Source organism: Macaca fascicularis, chromosome 11 (assembly GCF_037993035.2).
Source record: "Macaca fascicularis isolate 582-1 chromosome 11, T2T-MFA8v1.1".
Lineage (NCBI taxonomy): Eukaryota > Metazoa > Chordata > Mammalia > Primates > Cercopithecidae > Macaca > Macaca fascicularis.
Window position 1 is genome coordinate 25,291,765 of NC_088385.1, and position 12,103 is coordinate 25,303,867.

The 12,103-nt window shown below is 40.3% G+C and overlaps 1 protein-coding gene across 35 annotated transcripts in view; it reads right to left on the bottom strand.

Annotated features, from left to right (window-relative positions):
- The window catches only part of C2CD5 (C2 calcium dependent domain containing 5), a 95,687-nt gene extending 83,915 nt beyond the window's left edge, over nucleotides 1–11,772 (bottom strand). For all 35 annotated transcript variants that reach the window (XM_074006388.1, XM_074006387.1, XM_074006386.1 and 32 more), the window contains exons 1-3: nucleotides 11,566–11,772; nucleotides 11,307–11,425; nucleotides 1,888–1,974 (exon numbers count right to left, since the gene is read on the bottom strand). In XM_074006388.1, coding sequence (XP_073862489.1) covers nucleotides 1,888–1,974; nucleotides 11,307–11,396 — 177 coding nt within the window. In that variant the 5' untranslated portion in view covers nucleotides 11,397–11,425; nucleotides 11,566–11,772. The remainder of the gene's footprint in view (nucleotides 1–1,887; nucleotides 1,975–11,306; nucleotides 11,426–11,565) is intronic.
- Between the last annotated feature and the right edge of the window lie 331 nt (nucleotides 11,773–12,103).

Here is a 12,103-nt window from a genome sequence, read left to right on the forward strand (position 1 = left end):
CTGGGCTATAATAAGCAGTCTGTAAGTGAGAATTGTATCTCCTTTTGTATGTCACCTTGTTGATCCCAAAGCCTAGTAAAGTCCCTATAATCTCTTGGAGGATCGGGGCATGCCGACAGACCAAATCAATGCATGAAAAAATAAACAGATATAGCGAGAAAGAGAGCAGAAACTGCAGGGAGGTGGCTGGGTGCAACATAAAACAGACATTCTAACAGTAACACAATGGACTTCCTAAGAAGAGCACAAGAGGAAAACATGAGTGATAGGGACCTCTACGTTCAAGTGTCTCAAGGAAGGAAGCACAAGTGGGAAGATGGGAGGAATGAAAAGAGACCTGGGTGAGGAGATGGGAGGCTCCCCTTTTGGAGAAATCCCCTCAGATCACCAGGCCACGAGCCATTTGAACATAACCACCTCCTGTCTCTGTGTGGACTACCAATCAATGGGGAAAGAACAGTCTCTTCAACAAATGTGCCCAAACAACTGAATTTCTACATGTATGAATTTCGACATACATGAATGAAGTTGGGGCCAGGCGTAGTGGCTAACACCTGTAATCCTAGTACTTTGGGAGGCCAAGGCAGGCAGATCACTTGAGGTCAGGAGTTCGAAACCAGCCGGGCCAAAAGGGTGAAACGCCATCTCTACTAAAAATACAAAAAAATTAGCCAGGCATGATGGCACATGCCTGTAATTCCAGCTACTAGGGAGGCTAAGGCAGGAGAATCACCCGAACCTAGCAGGCGGAGGTTGCAGTGAGCCAAGATCACGCCTCTACACTCCAGCCTGGGCAACAGAGTAAGACTCTGTCTTTAAAAAAAAAGGAATGAAGCTGGCCTCTTACCTCACACCATTATAAAAAGTAACTCCAAATGAATCCATGACCTATACATAAAAACTAAAACCATAAAACTCTTACAAAAACCATAGGGGTAATCTTCATGACCTGAGAGTTGACAATGGATTCTTTCATTTCACACCAAAACAAAAATAAATATATTGGACTTCATCAAAATTAAAAACTTCTGTGCATCAAATAAAATTATCAAGAAAGTAAAAAGACAACCTACTGAATGAGTGAAAATATTTGCAAATTATATATCTGATAATAAGTTAATATTTAGAATATATAAAGAACTTTTACAACTCAACAACAAAAATAACTCAATTAGAAAATAAAATGTGGCATACATATACGATGGGATATTATTCAGCCATAAGAAGGAATAAAATTCTGATACATACAGTGTGGATGAACCCTGAAAACATTATGCTGAGTAAAAGAAAGCAGATACAACAGGACAAGTATTATATGATTCCATTTATATGAAATATCTAGCATAAGCAAATTCAAAGAAACAGAAAGTAGATTAGAGGTTACCAGAGTCTAGGGAGAGGAGGGAATGGGAAGTTATTGGTTAGTGGGTACACAATTTCAATTTAGGGTAAAGTAAAAGTTCTGGAAATAGTGGTGATGGTAGCAAAACACTGTGAATGTAATTAATGCTACCAAACTGTACACTTACAAATGATTTAAATGGCAATATTCACAATATATAGTACTATAATTTTTAAAAATTTATTTTAATCCATATATTATTCTTAAGTCATTTTTGGTATATGCTAAAATTTAGAGAAAACTATAATAATAATAATAATATAATACATTTGAGGACTTCTTTTGTTCATGTGTTATCATATACTATATTTTCTTAAATGTAATATAACATTTTTATACTCAATATTCCTAGGTAAGCAGAAAAGAAAATATTTTTATGATGTAGAAATACTACTATGCCTGAAATAAAAGGTTCTCATTATTCCTGAGGGAAAAGATTCACCTCAAAAAAATACACTAAAAAATGTTGACATTTAAAAACTTACCTCAAATTTAAACCACTCCGAGTTCCACTGAGGGTTGAGTGACTTAAGGTACACATCTGTTTTAAAGGTGGTATTACCAAATTTTACCTAAAAATGAATAAGAAATTATTCACATATAAATATCAAAAATGTGAATAAAAGTAAATGTTAATGTCAGCCAACCAATAGAAGGATTAACCATAAAGGGGACAAAAGACTATTATCCTCTGAGACAAAGGGAAGAAAGTACAGATGGATCCAGGTAAGCTTGTAGACTATACTCACAACAAGGGATTACCCACTGTTCTGCTTGACCAGCTCCACACATCACAAAGAACTAACTTCCCCCATTTCTAAAGAGCACGTACAGAGCGGTAAAAGATCAACCACCCAATAGAAAAAACAGGCAAAGGATATGATCAGACAAGTCACAGAAATGGAAATACAGCTGTCTTTAACCACATCAAAAGATGATCAACCTCATTCACACTAAGAAATACAAACTAAAATATTTTTACTTATCAGGCTGGCAAAGATCAAAAGGTTTGAACACAGAATTCGTGAGGTACTGTCATACTTTGCTGGTAGGAGTGTAGAAAAATCTCTACAGAGAACAACTTGACAACATATACCAAAATTTTAAATGCCTTAAATCCCTTTTAAGCTAGCAATTCTATTTCTTAGAATTTATCCCACAGAGGTACACAATGGCATATATCAGCAGCATTACTGTAGCAAAAGCTTGGAAACAAGCTAAATATCTATTAATATGGAACTAACTAAATTTATGGTAAAGCAACACAATGTAGCACTAAATAGAATAAAGCAGTTCTCCATGCACTGATAAGGAACAACTTCCAAGATACACCTTTCTACTGCAGATATATGGCATTCTTCAGCAAAAAAAAAAAAAGGACAGAATTTATATAATAAGTATATGTCTATATATGTGCACATTATTTCTAGAAGTATATACAAGAAATAGTAACAGTGGTCACTAGAAAGAGCAGAGGAAAGGCTGGGAGAGGGAAGCTGACTCATTTTGTACCTTTTGAATTTTGAACCATGCATGATACTACCTATTTTAAATGCATTATTTTAAAATTAAAAAACAGCAAAAATTAAAATTCAAATGGCAATAACTTTATGTTCATTCAAATTGCAGAATCCTAGATTTGCTTCCAGGAATTTTAACCTACAGAAGTACTTTCACATAAGCCCCCCCCCCCCCCCACCAAAAATATAGTCATTCAGCAGGAAAGTGACTGAATAAATCATGTGGCCATAAAGAATGGAGTCGATTATACATACTGTCATGAGAAGATATTAATTACAAAATAACTGAAAAAACAAGTAGCAGAATATATAAAGTAGGATTATATTTGTTTCTAAAAATGCAATATAGATATACAAGTATTTTTTTAAGGGGATGAAGAAAAGATTAACATAAACCAAAGAACTGACAGCAATTATCTCTGTAGAAGGGACTGATCGGGTGTAGGGAATAGAGTACAGTGTTGTAAGAAGAAAGTAAGGGGTTTTCAATTTATATTTGAGTGTTTGAATCTTTTTTAATGGGGAGCATTCAAGTATTACTTGCATAATTTTTAAAATCACAACAATAAAGAAATGAAATTTAATAAGGAAAAACTTAGGGAGAATAGAGGTTCTTGCTTAATTACTAATTTAATTTTCATTCCATTTCAATATTCAAGGCATGATGGAAATACTTACTGTCTAATTTATCTAAAGTTGCTTTATATGAAGTAAAATACTGTTAGGATTTATAAAAACATTCAAAATCATTCAAAAGCCAAATATACTTAAGGGTTTTGGCTCAACTGCCAAAAGTAGCACATGATTTTTTAAGTGACAAATTTAAAGCACTCTACAGTTTTGTCCCACTATAACAGTTTCGCTATACTGTGCCTTTTTGTTGTTGTGCAACTGTTCATTCTAAATAAAGATCTGATAGTCCACAAACTGCATTAAACAAACAAAAAAGACTTTAGAAAAAAGGAAAAGGCATCAGCCAGGCAGGGTGGTGCGTGCCTGCAGTCCCAGCTACTCAGGAAGCTAAGGCAAGAGGACTGCTTGAAGTCAGGAGTTCAAGGCGGCTGCATTCAGGCCTGAGTGACAGAGCAAGACCCAGTCTCTCAAACAAGTAAATAAAGGACAAGAAACAAAAAGAAAAAGGCTGGAGTGTGTATTTTGCCAACATTAGATGATTTTCATTCTGGCACAGGAGAATCTCGGTTCACTTAGTCTTATTTAATTAAAAGGACATTTTATTACTCAGCAATTAAATGAATGCCTTATAACTTTGTTAAAGAACATCAGGGATTTTAATGGAGATCTTCCCCAGTAAAGTAAAACATTCTCTTTACCTACTCATTAGCTAAATTACCTTGAGAAAGTTATTAATCTGTTATTTAAATTGGCTTCTTCCTCTGAAAAGTGGGATTGTTAAGTGAGCATTACATGATATAACACATGTAGAGACCTAGCAAAATGTATGTACGCAGGAAATATTCATTAAATATTTATTTTCCTCTCCCTGTTCCCTCAAAGGTTCCTAGAAAAACACAAGATGACAATGCAGTTTGGCCAAACAATTGGTAACACACGTTAATATTGAGATATATTTCCATTAATACTTCCCTTATACAGAACCCCATCTCACTCTAGAGATTCCTGCAAGACTAATCATCTTTAAGTATTACTTGGTCTTCGCTGGGTCCCTACACTCCTGACATCATATATAGTGGAAATTCTCTCAATCAATGCAACCAGGACCAATACTTGATCAGTTAATCAAATAACTTGGTTAAATTAGAGGATCACTAAAAATAATACAAACTAAACATTTTAAGATAAAACATATAAACAAACATTCATTCCTGTCTTTTAATTTAAGGCTAAGACTTCTTCTTTGCGTAAAAGTCAACCGTTTAGTCATCTTTTTTGCATAAGCCACAGTCATCTCTGATTTCCAGTCTGGGAAATAAAATACTTTAAAAAGCATGAACAAAGAATACTCTATTTTTTACAATCTTTTCTCCACCTAATTCAAGAGTAATTTTTAGTGACCATTTTCATGTCTTTACATTCACTAATCCTCTATTTTTTACAATCTTTTCTCCACCTAATTCAAGAGCAATTTTTAGTGACCATTTCCATGTCTTTACATTCACTGATTTATATAAGCTTTAAATAAAATATAGTAACAAATACAGTTGACATAAGCAGATTTGGGCATAAACACAACTGCCTCTTGGTAAAGTATATCAGCCAACTGATGGGAAACTCCAGGCACACTACAGTAGTCTTACCCGGAGGAGTATTTATGAATACGCTTTATGGAAGGAATGCAGAGCACTGAGGATTGCAATGAGTCAGTTAATGGAAGTTGTTAAGAGAGCTTCAACTGTATAGACTTCTCCTCCTAATTTTTGGACTATTCAGTAATCTGTATCCCCCTTTCCTAGCCAGATTTATTTCCCACTTCTGTTCAACAAGAATCCTCCTTCCGATTACATATGAATGAAATTCATTCAATTGAAATACATTCAATTACATCGATACATACCCTATTTCTTCTTTTGCTTTTATCAAGTTTGTGCTAGTCACCTGAAAATTTTTTCTTCCTTTTTCTCTCTGCCTTTGGAAATTTTACCATCCTCCAGGCCCAGGATAAAGCTTTCTCATGACTAGCCCATGCTTCATTATCTCCCTCTTCTATGAACTTAGTCTATATCAAGCATTTTTCCCTTTATCATATTGTAATCCTTCATTATCCCCCTTTTCCTGCATTAATTTTTCCCCTTTCTACGGGATTATTCCTATTAGCACACAAATAGTTCCTGTATCTTTTCATTTATTTTTTAAGTACTAAAACTACTTCTTAAATACCACACTATTTTTCCTCCCCCCTTCATAGCCATACACCTTGAAACAGTTGCCTATTCATGCTCTTTCTACTTCCTCACTTCCCATGTACTTTAATTCTCTTTAAATCACTACAGGATGGGATTCCATCCTCATCATGCCTCTTGTCACACCCCCATGTTGTCCAATCCAATAATTTTTCTATCTTCTTATTTGACCCCAGTAACATCTGACAGTTGAGCTTCCTCTTTAAAGAAACTTCCTCTTTTGCCTTCTAAGACATTATGTTCCCCATTTTTCTCCCACCCGCTGGCTCACAATCTCAGTTTCCTTCCCCTAGTCCTCCTCCTCTAATAAACCTCTTAATAACAAGTTTTTTCAAGGATTCATCCTGTTTCTCTCCCTTCCCCTAAGTCACGGGTTTGCAAAAAAGACAGAACCAACTCCTAAAGAAGCTTTAGAAATTTCTAGCAGTGTTTTTGCGGAAAATAGTAATTGCATTAAGTGAAGAAGAGCCAGAAATGCTAAGTATTCTTCAATGCAAGTGAGTTCCCAACAATGAAGACTTTTACCATGTCATGATTTTCAAATGTCCCACTAGACAATCACATGGGTAAGAAACCTACCTAGAAGGCAGGGTGCGGTGGCCCATGCCTGTAATCCCCGCACTTTGGGAGGCCAAGGCGGGTAGATCACCTGAGGTCAGGTGTTCAAGACCAGTCTGTACAACATGGTGAAACCCTGCCTCTACAAAAATACAAAAAATTAGCCAGGCATGGTGGTGTACCAGTAGTCCTAGCTACTCAGGAGGCTGAGGCAGGAAGATTGCTTGAACCTGGGAGGCGGAGGTTACAGTGAGCTGAGACAGCGCCATTGCATTCCAACCTGGGCAACAAGAGCAAAGCTCTGTCTCAAAAAAAAAAAAAAAAGAAAAAGAAAAAAAAGAAACCTACCTAGAACCTCAGTTTTACAGATAAAAGTATTACAATCAGGTTTCAGTGTACATAATTGTCAAGAACTACAACCATCATGTAAATCAAGAGGCAACTCTGCTTTTTCCCATGAGTTGACTATTTTGAAAAATCAGATAACCAATGGCAATGAAGATCTGAGATGCCAAAACTACACAACTGTCTCGCTCTGTTTGAGAAGCAGTTATATTCACGTGATTTTCACATAGGCGCTGCACTGCCTATTCCGTGTCCCAGCTTTATTTTCTCCATATGGGGCATTTCTCAACATCCAGCATACTATATCTTTTATTTACTTACCTTATTTGTGAACTCTCTCCTCCCACTAAAATGTAAGTTCCATGACTCAAGTTTTTATAATTTATTGCTATAGCCCCAGTATCCAGTACAGTGTCTAATACATACAAAGGTCAAATAAATATTCATTGATCCAGTATACTATATCTTTTACTTAATTACCTTATTTATGAACTCTCTTCTCCCACTAAAATGTAAGTTCCATGACTGAAGTTCTTTTAAATTTACTGCCATAGCCCCAGCATCCAGTAGTGTCTAATACATACAAAGGCTGAATAAATATTCATTGATTCATCTGATTACCTCATGTTTTCTATTATGGTCATGAAAAAGTACTTCCATATTAACATAATAACAACAGGCCGGGCACAGTGGCTCACAATTGTAATCCCAGAACTTTGGGAGACCCAGGCAGGTGGATCATCTGAGGTCAGGAGTTTGAGACCAGCCTGGCCAACATGGCAAAACCCCGTCTCTACTAAAAAATACAAAAATTAGCAGGGCGTGGTGGCGAGCGCCTGTAATCCCAGCTACTCTGGAGGCTGAGACAGGAGAATCACTTGAACCCAGGAGACGGAGGTTGCCGTGAGTCAAGATCACACCACTGCACTCCAGCCTAGGTGAAAGAGCAAGACTGTCTCAAAAAAATAATAATGATAACAACAACAACAACTTCTATTTCTCTGTCATAGTTAGACCATGGTACTGGTTTGTTTTTAATTGTAAGAATACACAGGATATATTAACTAAAAAATATCATGCCAGGATAGAAAGGGTAAAATACCGGCTATCTAAAGGGAGTCCTGGGTCTCACAGGACTTGAGAAACACTGGCTCGTGTCCTCATTTTTACTCAGACCTTTTTTTTTTTGAATGCCACAGTCATAAATCACTTCCTTAACATCTCCAATTAAAGGCCCTACAGACATCACAAACCTAACATGCTGAAATGGAAAATGATCCACCTCAATCTTTACCATCTCCATGGAGTTTCAGAAAACCCAATACTTCAGAAAGCTAGGAGTCATCTTTTAATCTATCTTCAAAATACACCTGGAATTCATCCACTTGTCTGCATTATCAAATCCATCACCTTGGCCCATATCACCTGTTATTTGAACTATTACAGAATCTCCTAACTGCCTGATTTCTACTCTTTCCCCTTCAATCCATTCTCCATATAACAACAGTGCTCATCTTAACAAGGGCTTTTCAATGAATTTAGGGTAAAATTCAAACTGTTAATCATGGCCTTAGTCCTTGCAAGACTGGCTCTTTGATTAACTCTCCAACTTTATCTTATACTACTCTTCCCTTCACTGACTATGTGCCAGCCACAGGCATCTTCCTTCACTTCCTAAAACACACCAAATCTCGACATGAGATATCCGGGTTGCCTTCTGTCCACCCACTCCCCTACACACACAAATATGCTCCCTCAGCAGCAGGCTCCTTCTCATCCACTAGATTCTGGGTTGACAAACACTTTTCTCAGGGACCTCCCCTGATAACTCAACCTAAAGTAGGTGTTCCCTGTTGTTCTCTTTCTATTGTTCTCTTTCATGGCACCCATCCCAATTTGTAACTATATATTTAATAATTTATTTACCTTTTTATTTAAATAATTTTAAATACATTTAAAATTTATTTACCTTATTTACCTTTAAATTTATCTGTCTCAGGCCGGGCGCGGTGGCTCAAGCCTGTAATCCCAGCACTTTGGGAGGCCGAGGCGGGCGGATCACAAGATCAGGAGATCGAGACCACAGTGAAACCCCGTCTCTACTAAAAATACAAAAAATTAGCCGGGCGCGGTGGCGGGCGCCTGTAGTCCTAGCTACTCAGGAGGCTGAGGCAGGAGAATGGCGTGAACCCGGGAGGCGGAGCTTGCAGTGAGCCGAGATCGCGCCACTGCACTCCAGCCTGGGCGACAGAGTGAGACTCCGTCTCAAAAAAAAAAAAAAAAAAAAAAAAAAAAAAAATTTATCTGTCTCTCCTACTAAAATATAAGCTGCATTAAGAGCAGGAACCAAGTCTGTCTTACTCACCATGTTTATCCATTGGCTAGACCAGTGACTAGCCCAGAGCCTGGCAAACAGCCGACACTCAATTTGTTCAAAGAAGGAAGTAGTAAGTAACCTGTGAATCAGCACCTTCATCACCAGCAAAATCCACGTAACTATCAAGGCCTGACAATTTTAACCTAAGAAATGTCCCACAAATCTTCCTGTTCAAATCCATTCCTATGCACATTCCCACATATTACCTGGATAATTTTACCACCTTCTTAACCGATCTCCCTGCCTCACTTCCCATCTGTCTAGTCAATCAATAGCATCCCCATTCAGGCCATCCTATAAAGAAACAAACTAATACAAACATGATCTTATTTTTATTTCTGCTTTAAAAACTCCCCTGGCCAGGTGTGGTGGCTCAGGTCCATAATCCCAGCACTTTGGGAGGCTGAAGCGGGAGAGGCAGGAGGATGGCTTGAGGCCGGGAGTTGGAGGCTGCAGTGAGCTGCATTCCAGCCTGGGCAACAGAATAAAACTTGTCTTTAAAAAAGAAAGAAAGAAAAAAAAAAAGCTTCCTTATTCCTCCTTATAAATACTACAGAAAAGGAGGTTTTATAGAAAATAGGGCTTTCCAGCCTCATCCTTAACAAGCTCCACTACCCACATATCTCATACCCTTTCCTCCAGACACATACCAAACTAAGGCAGTTTCCTGAACTTACTATATATCCCATCCTATGCCTGCCTTTGATGTTCCCTTTGCCCGGTAAAATCCTGGGTGTCCTTCAAGGCCCATTTCAAATGTCACTTTCACAGCAAGCCTTTCTCAACCTTCAGAGACAATTGTTTCCATATTCTAATACAATACTCATCACTTTGTCTGGTAAGGCTGTATTAGCAGAGCGGTTAAGAGAACAAACTGTCAGGCTATGGAGGTTTGCAAGCTATGTAACCTTAAGCAAATTATTTACCCTTCCTGGGCCTCAGTTACCTCAACCGTAACATGGGACAATAACAATACTCCTATAGTAGGACTGTTGTGAAAACTAAGAATTTAAAAGTACTTAGCACAGATCACGCAATTATTAAATTCAACACGTTACCTATTAATTATTAAATAGGCTGTGTGGGTCGATGTCTGAACTACCGGAAAGCAAACACTATGCGCTTCAGTTATTTGTGGATTCCTATTACCTAACATCTGGCACAACAGTACTCAAAAACTTTCTCCAATGAAGTGATTAAGAATCACCATGACAATGAGGAGGGGCAGTGAACTGCAATTATTAGGTTAGAGAACACTTAGGAAACATCAGGAATATTGAGATGAAATCGGGCTATATATTATGATATATCTATCCATCAACTCTAAGCACTAATAGCCCAAATGATTACTGCTCTAATGCTCTGGCTCATCACGCCAATTTTTATTACAATCTTCACTTGGCTTCTTTCAGACTCTGGGTTATTACCTTCCCGGCCCTAGGCCTTTACTAATTTGCATGACTTTTAAACTAATCATTAGACTTAAAAAGCAATTTTGCAATTTAAGTCCATGGCAATTAATTGACTTCCTACCTCAAGGCGCTAAATTACTCTGAAACACCTCATCAGACCTACCAGTCTATGCAAGAGCAGGAAGTGTTACAGTTGTGTTTTAGAACGTGCATGGCAGATTCACAAAATGTTAGGCATGTGGGACGCACTGTGGGACTCCAAGTGTCCATAAAGGGATTCATGCACCTTCTTAAACATGATGTCCACCACTCTGGCCATCCCTTCCAAGTGGGTGTGTGTCTCTGTGTGTGTGTGTGTGTGTGTGTGTGTGTGTGTGTGTGTTTCAGTGGCTGTGGGGTCACACTTTGAGATCTCCTGAGTGGCAGGTGGCCTGTTAATGAGTCCTGACATCAGAGTCACCCCGGCATTCGTGTGTGTGTGTGTGTGTGTGTGTCGGTGGCTGCGCGGCCACGCCTTGGGATCTCCTGAGTGGCAGGTGGCCTGTTAATGAGTCCTGACATCAGGGTCACCCCCGCATGCAGAACAGTACAAGCCTCCCCGCGCAGCGGACTGTGCCACGGACGCCTGCAAGCCGTGCACCCATCGCACGCACTGAAGTCTCGGCGGTCATCCCTCGTGGGACAGCTGGACAATCACGGCCGACGGGAGGGCAGTCGAGGGGGGAATAGGCTGAGGGGCTGGGGGCGAGGTGGGTAGATCCTTCACAGGGCTTGGCGCCCCCTGTGTTTTGAGGGGCAGGACCCCGCACCAACCTCCACGAAGGCATCAGTCAGGTCACTTGCACGGTCCATCACTGGCAAATGGCGCCCAGCCACGATTTTCACCTTCAGCTTCCCAGGCATGGTCTCGGTTTCGGCCTCTTCTTGGGCTCCTGCAGAAACAAACAAACGAGTCTGCGCCGAGCGCGAGGCCGGCGGGAGAGGGGCGGAGGCGCGCGGGGTAACTGACAGCGAAGCGGCGCGCGGGGGCGCGCGGGGGCGCGCGGCAGTCGCGCCGCAGGTCGCCACTCACTCAGGCAGGAGGAAGGGTGCTGTCCCACGCGGGTGCTGAGACCTCATTCCGGAGAGGCGGCCGGAGGAAGGGCTTTGATGGGTTCTTCTGCCCCGGCCCCACAGGGCTGGGACGAGAAGCAAAACCCAGTCAGCATCCCATTGAGCCTCTGACGCCGCTGCTTGTTTCTCTTCCCCCGCCCTCAAAAATGGCGGCTCTCAGGGCACTGAAGAAAGCATCGATCGTTCGGCGCTCTGCCCACTTGGCGGGGCGAAACTAAACTCGCCGAGGAAAGATAAGGGGCGGGGCTAACTTTGAGAAAGCTGGAGGGCAGGGAAATGGGCCGAGTCCTGCATCATCCACCGAGTCGAGGCTGTGCATAGGTGCGGCGCTGCATCCCTGGAGGGAAACGCTCCATCTTGCGGGCTGAAGCGCGAGTGCGGCTCTGTGACTTAGCTTCCGGCCGCGGCCTTCCCAGCTGCCAACGCCGCTTTTCGGATGGGCTGTGACAGATGGAGTAGCAGCGAAGACTGCTAGAAGAGCGTTTTCAGTCGGCGTT